Source organism: Equus przewalskii, chromosome 10 (genome assembly GCF_037783145.1).
Source record: "Equus przewalskii isolate Varuska chromosome 10, EquPr2, whole genome shotgun sequence".
NCBI lineage: Eukaryota > Metazoa > Chordata > Mammalia > Perissodactyla > Equidae > Equus > Equus przewalskii.
The window spans coordinates 51,184,023-51,202,928 of record NC_091840.1 but is presented as its reverse complement, the minus strand read 5'-3'; the positions used below and the strand labels follow the sequence as shown (position 1 = coordinate 51,202,928).

General features: G+C 39.9%; 1 protein-coding gene across 17 annotated transcripts in view; it reads right to left on the bottom strand.

Moving 5' to 3' along the window:
* Window positions 1-18,906, bottom strand: part of NDEL1 (nudE neurodevelopment protein 1 like 1) — a 61,534-nt gene that overhangs the window by 20,417 nt on the left and 22,211 nt on the right. For 6 of the 17 annotated variants that reach the window (XM_070563391.1, XM_008532425.2, XM_070563387.1 and 3 more), the window contains 5 exons: window positions 7,930-8,026; window positions 6,661-6,814; window positions 5,587-5,735; window positions 3,702-3,838; window positions 232-405 (listed from right to left, as the gene is read on the bottom strand). In XM_070563391.1, the coding sequence (XP_070419492.1) occupies window positions 232-405; window positions 3,702-3,838; window positions 5,587-5,735; window positions 6,661-6,814; window positions 7,930-8,015 (700 nt within the window). In that variant the 5' untranslated portion in view covers window positions 8,016-8,026. Of the gene's footprint in view, window positions 1-231; window positions 406-3,701; window positions 3,839-5,586; window positions 5,736-6,660; window positions 6,815-7,929; window positions 8,027-13,668; window positions 13,875-15,332; window positions 15,859-16,175; window positions 16,701-17,900; window positions 18,101-18,906 lie in introns of those variants that run through there. The other 11 variants (XM_008532424.2, XM_008532429.2, XM_070563385.1 and 8 more) reach the window with 9 other exon arrangements.

Genomic DNA, 18,906 nt, shown 5'->3' with positions numbered 1-18,906 from the left:
AATTAACTTTTTAAAAAAACCTTTAACTTTTTAAAATCTCAATTTATTAAGCTGCTCTTGTCTTAAATGTAGCCATCGTTTCATTGTTTCCTTTGTGTGAGTGGCCTAGGAAAACAATTCCTTCTGCTTCACACAGTGCTAGATTTAACCAACTTTTAAACTGGAATTATTGCTTAAAGCCTCTTAAATTGATAATTTACCACAGGTTCAAAAAGAAAAGACATTACAAACCTTTTGGTGAAGGAAAACTGTTCTCTGTTCCTTTGCCAACAGGAGTAGCTGGCAAAGAAAGTGATGCTTGGACAGCAGAATCCATCTTTTCACAGTCTAGAGTTGGAGAACTGGGAGCTGACTTTCTGGTTACTTCCTGTTGTCTTTCCCGAACTGCTAGTTCTTGTCTTAAATCTGCAAAATGTTGCAAAGGTAGTAACAGTCACTAGAGGAAGCAAATAAAACAAGCAGCCACATCTGAAATGCCATAGAGATACTCTTCCTAAATTATGGTTTCTCAAAAATAAATTTCCTATTCAACAATTTTTAGTTCTAGGGGAATAAAAATGACAACTCTACTGTCTAAATGATCTTTTAGAATTTAAAAATGGTTTAACCAAAAAAAAAAAATAACCTAAGAAAACAGTTACCCACGCCCATACGCAAAAAGAAACAGGGCAGAGTCCAAAGCAGAACTCACAGTGAACCTCTATGACACAAAATAAATATTCTTTACCAACTCACTTGCTTTTATTTTGAAATTATGTAGTTTGGGGATTAGCGCAAAATCAGTGAAGTGCATTTTTCTAATTTTAAATGTGTTGGTATTTTTTATAAATAATCACTATGAAATATTTTGTTTTAGAAAGGAAACAGAATAGTTGCAAATTTTTTTCTTGCTTTCACATACTGAATTTTTAACACAAAATTAATCTTTTCTTTTCCAATTATGCAACTAACCTACAGAATACTTGCTTATGTTAAAAAAGGATACAAAGTTATCCCACTTCTGGGTATATATCCAAAAAAACTCAAAGTAGGATCTCAAACAGATATTTGCACATTGAAGTTCACTGCAGCATTAGTCACAATAGCCAAGAGGTGGACACAACCCAAATGTCCCTCCATGGATAAATGAATAAAGAAAATACGGTATACACATAATTAAAAAGGAAGGAAACTCTGACACATGCTACAACATGGATGAACCTTGAGGACATTATGCTAAGTGAAATAAGTCAGTCACAAAACAACAAATACTGTATGATTTCATCTATATGAGGTATCTAAAGTAGTCACACTCATAGCAACAAGAAAGTAGAACTGTGGTTGCCGGGGGCTAGGGGAAAGGGGAAATGGGGAGTTGATGTTCAGTAGGCATAATTTCCATTTTGCAAGAGGAAAAAGTTCTAGCCATCTATTCCACAACAATTTGAATATAATTAAACGCTACTGAATTCTACACTTAAAAATGGTTAAGATGGTAGACTAAGGAGCTTCTGCAAGGCAAAGGAAACCAGGATCAAAACAAAAAGATAACCCATCAACTGGGAGAAAATAACTGCAAACCATATTATCTGACAAGCAGTTAATCTCCATTATATATAAAGGAGTCACACAACTGAACAACAAAAATTCAAACAACCCCATCAAAAAATGGGCAGAGGATATCAACAGACATTTTTCCAAAGAAGATATACAGATGGCCAATAGCTACATGAAAAGTTGCTCAACATCACTGATCATCAGAGAAATGCAAATCAAAACTACCCAAAGATACCACCTTACACCTGTTAAAATGGCTATAATCACTAAAACAGAAAATAACAAATGTTGGAGAGTTTGTGAAGAAAAGGGAACCCTCCTTCACTGCTGGTGGGAATGCAAACAGGTGCAGCCACTATGGAAAACAGTATGGAGATTTCTTAAAAAACTAAAAATAGAAATACTATATGACCCAGCTATCCCACTACTGGGTATCTATCCAAAGAACATGAAATCAACAATTCAAAAATGACTTATGCACCCCTATGGTCATTGCAGCATTATTCACAATAGCCAAGACATGGAAGCAACTCCAGTGCCGATGTACCAAAGACTGGATAAAGATGTGGTGTATATATATACAACAGAATACTACTCAGCCATAAAAACAAGACAAAATCGTCCCATTCGCAACAACATGGATAGACTGGAAGGTATTATGTTAAGCAAAATAAGCCAGACAGAGAAAGACAAACACCAGATGATATCACTCATATGTGGAAGATAAACACACAAAGAGAACAGTTCAGTGGTTACCAGGGGGAGGGGGCTGGAGGAGAGCACAGGGGTGAGAGGGAGCATCTATACGGTGACAGACAAGTAATAACATACAACTGAAATTTCACAATGTTGTAAACTATTACAAATCAATAAAAAAAGAAAAACAATGGTTACGATGGTAAATTTTATGTTTTTTTACCACAATTGTAAGTAAATAAATAGGATACAGAGTTACTATTTCATCTATTATATAAATTATAAGAAGTTCTTCAGATAAAGAACCTCCCCCTAAAAAAAGGAAAAGGCATGAAAAAAACAGTTTTTAAAAGAGCCAATAAACAATGGACAAAAAGTTTCACAAGTAGTAATCAAAGAACTACAAGTTAAAAAACGAGATACCAATTTCAAACTTTCAAATAGATTTTTAATAATTTTTAAATCTATTTTTATTACTCACAATACTAGTAAACGGTATGAGAAGGACACTCTCAATCACTACCAGAGGGAGTGTAAAGGTACTGACTTATCTAAAAAGTAATTTAGCAGTGTCTATTATGACCATTAAAAACATCTATATCCTTTGCCACTTCTAAGAATCTATTCTACGGAAATCATCTAATTATGTACGAGGATCCTATTCACAGCACTATTTATAGCAAAAAATTAACCACCAATAATAAAGGATCCATCAAATTTATATAATAGCATATTATATATTTTTTAAAATCTGTTTTACAAGATTTTTTAATGGCATGAATTATATTCACTATATTAAGGAGCGAAGAAAAGGAGAATAGAAAAAATACATATGTGTATATATAGTGTGGTCCCAATCATATAAAGGAAAAAACTATATAGGTATGTTTATGTATAGTCATTGGAAAAAAACACACCAAACTGTTAGTGGGTTCTCTCAAGATAAAGGGATTGGCAGTGATTTTTATGTTCTTCTTTATAATAATCTGCATTCTACCCTGCATTAAAAAAAAGAGGGAGGGAAGGAGAATTTTAAAGGAAAGTATATATTCACTATATGTATAATATGTATATGGCAATAATAATATGTAATGCTATTATTTGCATAACAAAAAGTTATTTAGGAAGAAGCAAAAAGGAAAAAACTCAAACAAACCAAGCAGTATACGCACAGTGGTAGCGGTTAAGGCTTTGGAAAACAGACCAGGGTTTGAATCCCAAATGACAGGTACAAGACCTTGGACAAAACTCAAACTCCCTGTGCCTCAGTTTTCTGATCTACAAAACGGGGATAATAATACCTACCTCCTAGAGTGGAATTAAGTAAGTTAAGAGATTAAAATCACTTAGCATAGTGTCTGACAAAAGTATATAAATGTATAGCATTAAAAAGCTGATCCTGAAGCTAGCTTAGAATTCTGGCTTAGGGTCAGTAAGGTAAAGGATAAATATTCTTTAAGTTACTTTACCTCTTGCTTCATCCTTTAACCTCTGGACGGAGACCAACAAAGATTCCTTTTCATCAAGTTCACTTTCTAAAAATGCGTTTCGTTCGATGGCCTGATTTAGCCTTTGTTCAAAGTCCTCCAGTGAAACTATTGTTGCCCTAAAACAAAAAAGACATTCGAGGCCATGAATTAAATAAATAACATGCAAATAGTTAACGCAAAAGGTAACTGTCAGTTTATCTCATGTCGTTTCCTGACCTAGAAAGCCTGGCCCAGTTGAAAGAGAATGATCTTACCCCTTTCTGACCTCTGGTGGCATTTAGTGTCTCTATTATCATTTGAGGCCATTCAATATATTTTTTTCTCTTAAATTCCCATCTAAAAATTTCTTAAAGTACCTTAAAGGAAGGCCACTTATTATACAATTTATATCTCCCACTGGATTTTAAACACAACACAATCAAGTTTACACATTGTCAGGAAGAAAACTTTTCAATAGTTTCAGAGTATGTAAGAATTAACCAAGAATTTGTTTAAAACACGACGTCCCAGGTCTCACTCCTTTTACTCTCTTCCTACCAATCCTTTTCTTCTTCCTGCATTTCTCATCTTACTTATTCAACAAATATCAACATGTACCTAGTATGTGTCCCCTACCCACTACGTGCTATCTGCCACAGAAATAAAATTTCCTTACTTCAAGTTAGAACTCCTAATGCCATGTCCAATTTTATGAAGTTCTGTCAACTGTCAAAACGTCTCTCGATTCCATTTGCTCTCTTCCAACCTTCTGCCCCTGGCTTAATTCTTCATCCATCGCCTGGCTTACTCCTAAATGGTCTTCACATCTTTTCCTCCCTACTTCCAGTTCCTCAGTACCATTTTCTCAAATCACAATCTGATATTACTCCTTGGTTTAAAAAAATCCTTAATCCCACTGCCTATAGAATGACTTCCAAACATAGCACACAAGGTTCTTCACAACCTGGCCCCGACCATCTTCCAGTCTCATCTTGCTCAGCCATACTGTCTCTATACACTTCAATCAAAGTCAAACATTAATACCTCACACACTTTCCTGCCTCTCTGCCTTTGCACCTCTCTCTTCAGCTGGTTAACTTCTACTCCTCCGCACAGACCCAGCTTCTCCAATTCCCCCAGGGTACTTCAGCACTCCCTTCTCTATGGCCTGGGGCAGCTTGTACACACTTTTACTAGAGTATTTACCATATGGAATGTCCATATCTGTCACGCTTAAGGGCAGTGGCTAGCTTATCTTTGTATTCTCAACTCCGGCATCCTATCAGACATTTAAGAGTCACTCAAACATTAAGGAAAGAAAAATCAGACAATAATTGTAAAGTAATAGGAATTAAGTTTGGAGCAGTTAACAAACAACTAATTATAGACATAAAGCTTGGCAGAGGAATAGCAAGTTACCATAGGTTGTTCAGCAAAATCATAATGAAAGCAGTATTTTGAAAAAAATTTATCAATCAGTATTAAAACAGAAGAAAATAAAAAGGCCTAAAAATTTAAAGGCAGACTAGCTAGGAAATAACTGCAGAATTCAGGTATTAGATGTGAGGACCTACAAAAAGTACGATAGCATTGAGAACACAAAGGGAAAGACTGAGGAACAAATGAGACATGTTTTTAAAAAAAAAACCAACAGGACGAACAATGGTACATGAAAGAAGGAAAAATGGAAAGAAAAGCTTGGAAGGGCATTATCTGGGGAGATAAGGATTTTGGTTAGTTTCAACGTATTGAATTACAGGTGACATGAAACCAAAAGGAAATGCTCTGTGACTAAGATCTAGGTGATAGGTTGAGCCTAAAGACAGATTTTCATCACTGTTTGCCAACTCTGGTTATTCTAACAAAATGCACATCATTCATTTACCTTTTTGCTCGCTCCAGGTCATCATTGGCCTGCTCCAGCTCTCTCACATACTTATGCAACTGCTCCTTAATGGCCCGAGTCTGACTTAAATCATCTTCTAATACTGAGACCTGCTTGTAGCTTTGTGCATATTGATGTTCTAGTTTCTCCTGAGGGCATGGGTATAGGAAGGAAAGTATGTGTCACTAACATAGTTTTCTTTAATAAAGGATGCAACTCAAGTTAAAGAGGGGGTTGGGGGGTCCAAAGAATTCACCCATCATCTGTGTTGATGGTATCGCCTCTCCTTTTTACAATGTTTAGAAATAATGACACATTCATTCCTAGTGCCTTAACTCATATAGAATTTAAATAGTCAATCATTATCCTCTCAGAAAGAAATCTAATAACGATCTCTCTGAAAAGAAGTAAAATAATGAAACCATTGCCTCAAAAACCCCAATTACGGCAGGGGAACCTATGGGTTCTCAGGCTGAATGCAGCCCAGGGTACGCATAAAGAAGCAGACTGACAGAGTTCAAATTCCCTACCCCTTACCTGCCCATTCCCACCGTCCCCAAACCTACCCACTCCCTAGACACAGAAACACTCCAAGCATTTGCCTAAGCAGGTCGTGAAGAGCAGCAAAAGGAGTTAATCTTTACTCCTGAAAATTCCTTTCTAGAAGGGAACTTTTAAATCCAAACTAAACTCCAAAACTAAAGGGACTATGAACTACAATTAAATAAATGTGTATTTCATACAAATAAAATTTTAAAGTACCAAAGAATGAGACAGTCCGTCAAAACAAATAATCAGGCAGCCTTTGAAAATTATAGGAACTACAACATAATATCATAGCTCGGAACAGTATAGCTAGGCAAACTGAGAGCGATAGAGTTTCTAAGTGAACTCCTAAACGCTAAACCACTTTTCCCTTGAGTCTGCAAAAGCAAACAGTTTATGTCAAAAATTCACTTTAAGCTTTTTTATTTTTTGTTGTTGCCTGCTGCTCTTAAGCTCCACGTGAAAAAATATATTTCCCATTTTAATGAAACCCAGCACATTAGACACCGCTTCTATTGTCACAATTACCTTTAATGCCTCCACTTCATATTTCAGTCTTTGGTTATCAGCTTGCAAGTCTCTATTTCTTTGTTCAGCCTGTACTAATTGTGCCTCCAACTCTGCTTCTAATTCTCTGCTTCCTTCCTGGAATTCAACTAGCTCATCCCGAGCCTCCTGGAAGCTAATCAGAAACAAAGTGGGAAAGATGAGTTATAGTAGGAACCATAAGGATCACCTTGAAGATGATTATATATTCAATAATTTTTGCCTGAATGTTATGCTATCATAAAATATACTAAACAATACAGACAATCTGTTTTGCATCTCTTACTCTACATTCAGGGTTCAATGAAAATGAGTTATAAGCCTCAAAAGGACTTACATTTTATACAGTCACCCCTAGATCTTTCTTATTTAATATATTCATAAAGAAGCACATATTCTTATACTATAAATTAGTTTAATATTTAGATAAGTGTTTTTCAATATACTTGGTTTCCTTCATAATTCTATTATTTAATCTTATGCATTTTAAAATGTTATTCTGAGAAGGGGTCTATATGCTTCCCGAGCATGTTAAGGCATCTTTGGCACAAAAAAGATTAAGAACCCCTGCCACTGACACACACTTTCTATATTCCCCGGCACAACATAATAACTGGCTTCAGCAATAACAATACATAGCAATAAAAGGTTTGGTAAGGCTTAGTAAACTCTGTTAACCAAAGCAGGAAAATACATATACATTTTAGGATTCCATTTTAAAAAGAAATTTAAGACAAGTTTCGGTACTTCAAAATGTTATTACCTAAAAGTTTTCCCAACTAATTAAAATAACTGAGACTTTATAAAATGTTCTACATCCTTACAGCTCTTCTCCCTCCCTTAAAGCTCTGCTGGCTCCAGACACTGGTGACGCCTGCCTGAAGAGAACTACAGTCTGCTGTACGGAGCACGACACAGCTTATCAGCATCTCCAAAAGGCCAGAACGATGCAGCAGAATCACTGTACACGCAGCAGGCCAAAGATGGTCAATGCGAGTAATATGCATAAAGGAAGGCAAACTACCACAAACAACACTAAGTTTTCTTGCTATTTCAATAATTTGAGTAATATAAAGACTTACCGCATTTTTATACTATTTAAATACAAGCAATGTTATGACTATTTCTAGAATCCCAATCCTAAATCTGAAACTCTAAATTTAGCTTTATGTTAAAAAAACAAAAAGCCCAAGCTAGAGATGGCGTATTCCAAATGCCCTCCTCTATTTTTAGGATGCTTTTCAACCCTACCTTTGTTTATACTTCAAGGAAAGTTCCTTCCAATAAGCAGTTTCCTCCTTTAAACTTGAAAAATCTGGTATATCTTCACCATCCATGATCAGAAAGCCTGTGAAATATTAAAGACAAATTAATAGAGAACACAGGAATCTAAGTAAAAGTATAAAATCTGCAACACTAAGTTTGCAGCATTGGAGGGAGTTAAACATGAAAGACTCTAAGAGTAGTTTATTATAATTCAGACACACAAATCACTTCCCTGCCCCACTCTCAGGGAACACCAATATTATGGATGAGGTCACGATAGCAGAGGAGATCCAAAGTCCTTTGGTACAAAGCCACACGAAGCACTTTCAGTTGAAGCACTAAGATCTGGGTGAACTGGCCCCACAGAATCATCCTGCACACAAGGCTCCAGGAGTTGGTTTCCAGCCAACTGGTCTTCTGGGAATCAGGTGACAGAAACAAGCTTATTCTCAGAGCTGCTGCTACTGCACGTCCTTCTCTGTTATACAATTGCTTCAAAACATCTGCTTGAAATATTTTATACCAGGTGACCCTACTAGGAGATCAGGCACCACGTTCCCAATAATTTACCATTATTACATTTCTAAAAACTTCCTGTTAATTATCTTTCAACTCCAAAGCTTCCTCCATAAGTGCACTAATCCCCCAACTTCAATGTTCTTTCATCTTGGTTCTTCTCCCAAAATGTTCAGAGAGAGGGAAAAAGTATCTAGTTAAGCATGCATTTGGACTGACTATCCAAAACTCCCAGTGATTGTCAGGCCAGATGGACTATCAAAGACACTGGGCTCGCTCTAGATTCATGCCCAGAGCGTTTCAGTCTTATCTCCTACAACCGCCTCCCCCAAGCATCCCAACTTTATAGTCCAGCAGTACTGTTCAAGATCATCATAACACACCATTCCGTTTCAGGTCTGGATATTTTCTCTACCTGGAATGGCTCTCCCTTCCTCGTGCATTTGGAAAGCTCCTATTTATCCTTTCAAACTTAGCTGTCATCTTTTCCAGAAAGCCTTTCTTGCCCTCACCCAGATAGCACTGAAATCTCCCACATTCTTGGCTACCTCTATACCCCACATATGCTTTCATGAACATACCTGCCACATTACTATGCATTTGCTTACACCTCATTAGGCTGTGTATTATTCTTATGTCTACCCCAGCACAATGCCTACCCAATAGCAGAAACGCAATAATACTTACTAAATTAATTCAAAATTAATTCAGCCTAATCCACACTGAGCAGTAAGAACTCAAAACCAGCTTTAAAAGTAAATTAATAAAAGACGTGGAACCAACCTACATGCCCAGAAACTGATGACTGGATAAAGAAGATATGGTATATATACACAATGGAATACTACTCAGCCATAAAAAAAGACAAAATTGGCCCATTCACAGCAACGTGGATGGACCTCGAGGGTATTATGTTAAGCGAAATAAGCCAGTCAGAGAAAGACGAACTCTATATGACTCCACTCATAGGTGGAAGTTAATATATTGACAAGGAGATCTGATCGGTGGTTACCAGGGAAAAGGGGGGGTGGGGGGAGGGCACAAAGGGGGAAGTGGTGTACCCACAACATGACTAACAAAAATGTACAACTGAAATCTCACAAGGTTGTAATCTATCATAACATTAATAAAAAAAAATCACAAATCAAAAAAAAAAGAAAATTAATAAAGACTGAAGTTGTAGAGAACTTGGAGTTCATCTAGCACAAGCCACTCATAAAGGTTTAGCAACAAGTCACAGACAAGAATATAGAACTCCAATTTCAGGGTGGGTATACCAAAGAGGTATAAGAGTGGTTTCTAGTTGAATAAAATTAAAATGTAACTTTATACACTTAGTTTAATTCCTTTTAGGCCTACTGCAACTTTTTCTGTTTTAGTCAAGTCTTTCCTGACCACACCATCTATTATTACTTTTGATATCTGTTAGTCTATCTTCCAAATATCTTAAATTACCAATCAGCCTAAAAGTTCTTTGAAAAGAGATGGATCCTTGATATACTTTGCATCCCTCATGGCAGCACGCATTAGACCTTGCTCCAAGAAAGCACGTACTGCTTGCAAACATTTACTGAGCACCTACTGTGTGTCAGACACTGTTAAGTGCTGGATAAATATTTAGTGCACCCAATGCACTGTCCTCTAATCTGATTACCCTACACTGGCACACTTTTGTCTGTATTAATCTACTCTTAGAGATACCCTTATAGCATGATAGCACATTAAAATGTAAACCTCACTGAGTTGGGAGTCCTGTTGAGAGTGGGTTCTAGGGTTCCAATTCTGCCATTAAATTTCTCAAGCACTCTGCTTAATCTCTTAAAGTCTCAGTTTTTTCATTTAATGAGAGTTTGCACTAAATGATTTATGTTTCTTCAAGTATGTATACTGCTTAGCAAATAATACTGATTTTATAATCCTATCTTTTCATCAAAGTTCCCAATTCTCACTCCACTTTCTCAGATGTAGCAATAATCTTATTTGTAACTGTAATTTGTAGTAAGGTGTGAATGAGGATGAGGCTAATTCAGCAGCAAGAGGTATTCGTATTTCAAAAGAACATCCAAAGCATGCAAAGGCATCACACCAGGTGCTATCAAAAACTCCCGAAAGTTCCTGCCCAAGTCTCCTTGAGGGGACGGACACACTTCATATTAACAACCCAGGTGAAGATATAATTACAGGACGTATAAGAGAAGCATCTACAGGTGAGGCAATAATCACTCCGTCCCTTGAATGCTCTACATAAGGTCTTTCAAAAAAATGCCCCCAAAATTGTTGATTACATTTGAAATCTATGAATCCAGCCCTAAGGAAGCTCATGGGCACCGGTCCTCAAATGTGGATAGATGCATTTTGCCATCTGAACAATGGCAAGCACGTATCAATGTGCAGCTCAAATATTCAGTTTCTGATACACAATCCAATAAATTACAGTTCCGCAAAATGTTACGAAGATCAGAGAGTCACAAGAAGCAAAATTCTGCAGCCACTTACTCCATCTTAAACAAGAAACATTTGAAGAAACGAAAGGTTAAGTCTCTCCAGGTAGTTCCTTGAGGGCAGGACCTGTGTCTTATATATAAATCCTTTCTGCATCACCAGAAACATGGAACACGATAGAAATTCACTATTTGGATTGACTTATAATCTTTCTTTCATTATTCTCCCTGTACTTTCACTTGCTTTTATTAGTATCTGAATTCTATTTCAGGAATGGAGTAAGGAAAAAAAATTCGTGAGTAGTTTATTTCTACCTCACAATGCACCACCATGTGTTAAATCAGGATTATAAAACCTATCATTCTTGGCTAGACAAAATTATCAGTCTGATGCATGCCAAGCCACATTCATAGTTACTTATAAAGCTCAGTTCAGGATCCCCATCAAAGATTAGGGAGCTGATGGGACTTATTAGGTAAAGCATTGGAGATACTATGGCACATTTGCTACCTAAAATAATCACTGTCTAGCCCTTCAGTCTTAAACATGAATGGACAACCAAGAACCACCAAACAAATGAGAAAACCCAGTAGCATGAATAAGAAAATCCTAGGACCTACTGAACTGGGAGGAAACAGATAATTCAGGAAATGAGAAAACTCAGGAGGTTTACCTCACACACACTTCCTGAGACAATCACAAAAGAAGAGAAAATGAAGACCTGGACAGCACAGGATGCAGGAAACAGCGGATCCAACCCAGCATTGCAAAGAAGAAACATCCCATGATGAAGCCTAGGCCATGAGGCCCAGAGAGTAACCCAGCCAGATGGTAGCTCCAGGAAAAATGAGCAATCCCATATAACAGACAGCATGACTGGGAAGCTGGATAAATCTGAGGTTGTGATGAAAGCCCATGACTCTTGTGTCGGTAAGAAAAAAAGCAAGTGGAAATTCGAGAGAAATCAAAACACAGTATAAGAAAGTCCTGACCCTTACACAAAACATTTTTTAAAGATTTCAAGTCTAAAATTTTTAATTTACTGATTCTATACTATTTTATGCAATTGAGATAAGTTCCATATTTTTATAGGCATCAGTGCATTTCCTATTTTGGATCTTAAATTTACCATAAGTTTTGTATGTTGCTCCCTCGTAAGGTTCTAGGATTTGGTGAACAAGTTTGTATTTTTTTAATGCCCATTTTAGTTTTGTAAACTTTGATGATACCTCTCAGCCTTGGTCTTCTCAAAGTGAACATTTCTGTCTTTTTAGCTTATATTCACTTGACAGCCATCTTGGTCCCTTAAATGTTTTTGTCGTCATACTTTGGACCTTCTCTAGATTACATGTATGCCTTTCTGGAGTTGAGTGACTGGTGCTTCTTCAGTACTTCAACAATTTATTCATAGGTAGGATACTTTTTAAGTTTTCAGTACTATTTCTGTTACTATGCAGCAATTGATATCGGCAATTGTGTGATCCATGGGCTGCACCCTTACAGAAGTTCATAATGACTAGTAGATGCCTTCCCTGGCATCTAACGTTTATTCAAATATATTTTAATGTGGAGCCAACCATTCTACAGATAGGGTTAGGGCTGTTTTTATCTGTCAACGTTATCATTCACATGCCCAGTTTGAAACTTTTCTGTGTGAGGCTGTTTTTTGTTGTTGTTATTGACCTATTTATACAGTATCAGAAGACCTATGAGGAGGTATTACCTTGAAGAGCCTTAGCGAAGTAGTGTTCCCTGAGGAATCTCACTGTTTACACCTCTGGCTGTACTATACGGTATCCATTTGTCCCTCATTTTTGGTTCTTGAACAGGGTCATATTCTTAACGCAACTACCAATTTTTCCACCAGCGTCCCCTGGTGACTCAGGTTTTAAATAGCCTTTCGTGTGAAACTTCTTGAGAATCTAGTTCTATTTCTTGTATCCTCCTTGTCTAACTACTTAGTTCAGTGTCAAACAGTTCTAGCAAAATTATTTTAATATGTTTTTATTTTACATATGCTTCTCTATTTTCCTGATCAATCTTATGCAAAGTGAATGTTGACTGCAATTTTTCTAATTTACCGGCTACTTTTACCACTTGCTCATTGGCCTTTCAAGTAGTATTATAATCTGTGTCAGAAACCTTTTACTAAAACGACCATCATCTTTTCCAGAACAAGGCAATTAAAAAACTTAACCAGGGAACAAGTGGTAGGAGCAGCACAACATAGTGGTTGAGAGTCCAGGCCCTGGAGTCAAACTGCCTTGGTCTGAATCAGACTCCCTTACTCACTAGCTGGGTGACCTTGGGCAAGTTACTCAACCACTCAGTGCCCCATTTCTTCACCTATAAAACGGAGAAAATAATTAAAATAGGATTGTTATAAAGATTAAGTGAGTTAATATTTGTAAAGTACTTACTACAGAGCCTGGCACGTAGTAAACGCCACATAAATTTCATTAAATGATAAAAAAAAAACTGGTAGTTCAGGCACGGACCTCTGAAGTATGACCACAAAATAAATGTGCTTCAGAATTTATAACATACAAATGAATCCTTAAAATTAATCACTTTCGGAAGCTATATGCATTTTCCAGTGATACCACCAAAACTGAAAACATTTCTAAAATCTCTTTTGGAGCAGTCTTAACGAGCCAGATTAAAAACTAAACAAAAAGTTCTTTCTTTGTGGTCACACCTCATTTTTACTGCTTCCTAATCGGTATTATCAAGCTTTATCACTCTAATTTTATTCATCAGACTTACCCTTTTCAAAAATTAGATTTGTTAGGGGCTGGCCCCTTGGCCGAGTGGTTAAGTCTGTGCGCTCCGCTGCAGGCGGCCCAGTGTTTCGTTGGTTCGAATCCTGGGCACGGACATGGCACTGCTCATCAAACCACGCTGAGGCAGCGTCCCACATACCACAACTAGAAGGACCCACAACGAAGAATATACAACTATGTACTGGGGGGCTTTGGGGAGAAAAAGGAAAAAATAAAATCTTTAAAAAAAAAAAAAAAATTAGATTTGTTACAAATGATAAAAATTTGCTACCAGTGCAGACATTCAAAAGACCTTTTCAGGGGCTGGAAAGACAGTCTGTTCAGTTTGCTTCAAGTTGCAGCGGGAGGATGTGTTTACTGTGTTATCTGAAACTATGTAACTAGAGATATTAAGGCTATAGAAAGTTAGCCAATATAGAGAAATATACTGCCAAAAAAAAAAAAAACGCTTTAATGATACATCTACAGTCTTCTGAAGCTGAAATGAAGGCAGATAACTAGGTACTCTCCCCTGCTACCCAAATCTTCCCTCAATACCATGTCTCACATGCATGGAGTGCAAATCTCAAAAGTATGACGACTTGTACACGGGGCACTATCAGACCGTATATGACCTCCAGTTATCTAGCAACTGCCAAACCAAGTCATGTGGGTATAAAACAGCCTGTCCAAAATGCTATATTTACAAAGAAACTCCTCTTTGTGCAACGGTAAACAAAAATCCACTTTATATGATATTGCTTCTTGTCAATAGTTGTAGAATGGACATGAGATTAGAAGAGTTCTTTTGGAACTCACTGTAGGTAATACATGACTTTTTACCAAAATTCTACTTCTCCCAAAAGGTGATATTTACAGAATTTTTAACTTTTCAAAGTCAATCATAAGTATGGTCTCCCTTTTGGTCCTGACTGTCAAACTTCTTTTTCTACCTTACGAAGTGCTCAGAAACTTACGTCAGAAGTAATTTTAAGATTTAGTAACCAAATTTACCCCAGCATGGTTTAAAATGAGAATAAAAATAAGTTTTACAGATCTCATGAAAGCAAGATCTAAGTTTTTACTTATTTTAAGTGTTCCTTATCCAACTTCAATTTATTTAACTTAAAAAGTCAAAACAGAACTGAAAAAGAGCAGCTTCATAAGATTTAGCAACTTCTATCTGGACTAGGTCAACCTCTAACCAGAGCTAGCCAAAGGTTTTCTTTGTTCCTTACGACCTCTGATTTTAAATAACAATTTTAATAAAAATCCAGAAGAGAGATCTTTACTCGGTTCCCTTTTACTTCTCTTCAACCCAGGACTTAATGCTGCATTTTACCCCACCAACTTCATGACTTAGCATAGCCATTACCCTATTTCATAAGTGGATTAAGAGCAACACAGTTTATCAGACAAAATAATTAGCCAGCAACCCGTGAACAAGTTTCAGAGTAGGACTTTTTTTTATAACTGAGTAGCAGTTCTTATTCTAGGTGAGGTTGGTCAACAATATTTAAATAAATCTTCTACTAGCTTCTGGTATATTTCTGGCAAGTGAGATTTTCTGTTTTGCTTTCTTGCTGAGGAGGATACAAAAATCCCACAAAGAGAAACCCTAACTTCGAGCCTAGAGACGTTAATTCTGATCCAAGCGAAGCCACTCACCAGTTGGGAGAATCCACAGTATAAATCACTTAACACCTCCCACCCTAGCCGGGCTCAATTTCCCCAGCCGTCGAATGGCGATAACAGAATCAATCAGGTATAACCACCACAGGGTGATGAGGTTCAAAAGAGATAGCAAGAACGTCCTGAAACGTGCAAAGGCGCTACAGAAATGGAAGGCAATAATCAGCAGTCAAAGAACCGTCGCTTCCTTGTCAAAACTTAAAGGGTTACTCGGTAGCTACCAGCAAAAAAGAGGCGAGCACAAGCAACCCGAACCCGTCTGGTGACACTTCTCGGAACTCCAAAACCCGGCGGGGAGTCACGGGAATGCCATCGGAGCCCAACGTGGGCTGCTTCCGCTCTCGCCAGCCGCAGGAGAGAAGCGACGAGAGCTCAAAACCCAACCTGGCTCCAAACCACCCTCCCAGCTGGAGGGATGGGGGGAGGTTAGAGGGGGAGAGCTGGGCGCGCCGCTGCCACCTCCAACTGAGCCACTCCTTGCGCCACCAGAGCCCCGGCCCACGGTGCCACGTCCCGGCCTCCGTCCCCGCCAGCCCTCCCTCCACCCCCGGAAGCGAGCACATCCTCCAGAGACGGCGGAGCTCGCCCCCTTCCAAGGGCCCCTGGCGGGCCACCCCTCAGACCAGGGCGGGGAGGGGGCAGTTAGAGCGGTTGGAACAGCTGCCCCCGGACTGGTCGCCCCAGAACCTTGCCCCGGCCCGGCCCGGCGGAGCCTCAGACACAGCCCCCGGGCCCCGCAGGCTCCCCGGGGACAGGCCTCGGCGCCGCCGGCCCGGCCCGGCCCGGCCCCTCGGGAGCGGCCCCGCACCGCAGGCTCACCTCCAATGTGTCAAAAACGCATGTTCGCCGCCGCTCCACCGACGTCTCCGCTCCGCTGGCCTGGCCAGGCGCGCCCAGCCGCTCAGCTCCGCTCCCTTCCGCAGCCCTGAGCTCCACTCCGCGCACCTCCGCGCCCGGCTCCTCCCCGACACGTCAGGGGCTGCCTGGGTGTCCGAGGCCATTCTGTGACGCACGGGGGCGGGGTTCGGAGCATGCGCGCGAGCGCGCGGGCGGCCAGGGCGGGGCTGTGGCGAGCACCGCGTCACAAGGGCCGGGTCGGCCCGGCGCGCTGACGTCAGGCTGGCGGCCACTTCTGCGCAGGCGCCCCCAGAGTCTGCGCCCTGTGGGTTTTCGGTCTTCGCGGTTGCCCCAAAGGCTCTGCCGTTCGGGAAAGTGGCAGCACCTGGATGAGAACGTGCCTTCCAGTTTTTCAGCCACCAAGGTCCTTCAGGTGTCTGTGTTTCTGTGTTCCCGTTTATAAAATGAGTGTCGGCTCAGATTTCACCTCCGAGTCTACCCCCGCTCACCCAGTAGAATACCAGTATACTAGTCCCCTTCATCACTCTTTCGCTCACAAAGACCTATGCTATTTTCATGGCTCTTCCACCAGCTGGAAATTTTATACTTGTTCTTGTCTTCCTCCAGTAGAATGTAAGTTCCATGAGAGCTAGAACCTCTTATGCCTGACTTATCCCAACAGATAGCTTGGTCTCAGACACAAAATGGGCCCTCAAATATCTATTGAGTGAAAGAATGGATTCGTTGAAGGCACCAAGGGAATATGAATATCCATTTATATATTTTATATATCTAAGCGTATATTTATTTATATAAATATGTGTGTGTGTGTGTTTTCATCTCCCAGGGGCCCCTAAAGAATGGAATCCATTTTATAGGACTAGGAATTCATTTTATAGTCCTAAGGGGACTTGAAAGCGAAGAGGGCTGAGGGGGGACTAGCTCAGAAAGGGAGAATGAGAATGGGCAACTGCTTAGGAAGTGGAACCTTGAAGGAACAGAGTTGTTTTAAAAAATAATTTTAGGAACTTTTGCTGTGTAATGTACAATGTAATTCTCTCTGATGTCAGTGTTCTTGGAATTGAAGTTGTGGGTTTTTTGGACACGATAATGACGTGTAGGGCCTCAAGGTGAGAGCAAGGTGAGCCTAGGAGGTCCAGTTAGAATTTTGAGGAAATGGACATTAATAGGAACAATGCAAGATGGGTTGTAAGAGGGTCCAAATCAATGAAGATCAGAGAAGTGATTAATGGGGTTTGTGGGAAGGATGGCGCCTTGAGCTGAACTCTAAAGAATATAGGGTTGAAAAGATCATAATAATAATAAGAGTAGTTCACTTTTGTTGTTTCATCTGTATGTACCGGCAATTGTGCTAAACGCCTGGTTTGCATAATTTAATCCTCACAATGACCCTGTGAGATAGATACTGTTATTATTCCCATTCTACAAATGAGGAAGCTGAAATGCAGCAAGATGAAGTTGCCTAAGGTCACTCAACTAGAAAAAACAGGACTCAAGATTCAAACCCACCTAATCTGGATTGTCTAACTCCGGAAACCACACTATTAACCACTACTATGCTGCCGCTCAAGAAGGGGGACTGTTAATAACTACCACCATTTATTGGGGTAGAGCAGTGTGCTAAGTGCTTTACATACATTGTCTCCCTCAATCCTCACAAGCAGCGTGTGAGGCTGGAATTATTACCTCCATTTTATACATTGGAAAACTGAGGCCCAGAGGAGCTGGCGTTTAAACCTAAGCAGGTCTGAGCCCAAGCCCAATGACCTGGGACATCATGGAAGCTCTTTGAGGCTCTGGGGCTCTGCTTCCCTGGCTGAAGCTGTGCTCTGGCCGATGAGATCACAGGCAGAGAGACGATGAGGCAGGGAGGCCTTCCTGCGAACCTAGTGCCAAGACATAACAGTCCCACCCCAAGAGGAAAAAATAAATAAAGGCTGCAACTCTTGTCCTTCCTGGCTGAAGTCCTGAGAAACACACTGAGTCACCTAATGGCAGGCCAGGCCCTGCATAAAATGTTGGCGTCATCTTCCCGGCCACCACCCCTCCCACCTTCCCACCCAGCCTGGACCCAGAACTGGTGTTTTTCAAGACTGATGTGTTGGCTCCATCTTAATGAATGGGCTTTGCTTAGCAGGGCCCTCAGAGAGATCAAAGCCCTATAACTGATCGCCTTCCTCTGTGTTGGTTGAGCTTTCTCCCAAGTAAAAGCAGCCTTTCCCCCCTCCCTGTTTCCACATGCCCATCCAGGGAAAATAAAGTGGAAGTGAAGACTGAAGACAGCCTCTAAGGGGGACAAAAGTTACAAAATCAGCTTTGTGAAGGTAGAAAAGGTGAGTGAGGGTTGCCCCAGCCTCTGCCTTCATAAATTACTAGGAAGGGGTTTGCTGAGGCATAGGTCCCAGTACAGGATCTTCCTTGGATTGAGCCAAAGGGGTCAATGTCACAGTCCTTGAGAGCATGCACAAGCGTCCCAACATCTTCCCTGCCACAAACTCTGAGACTCGAGAAACAGAGGTCAGGTTCCACCACTGGGAGACGTGGGGGATGACCAGCTGACACTAATGGAAACTCTAGCCAATGAGGATGCTGGAATCCAGCCACATCACACACAAAAGGTAATACTGTGCACCCAGGCCTGCCATGAAAACTCTGAGGAGATGGGGCATATATAACTCCCTGTTGAATCAGG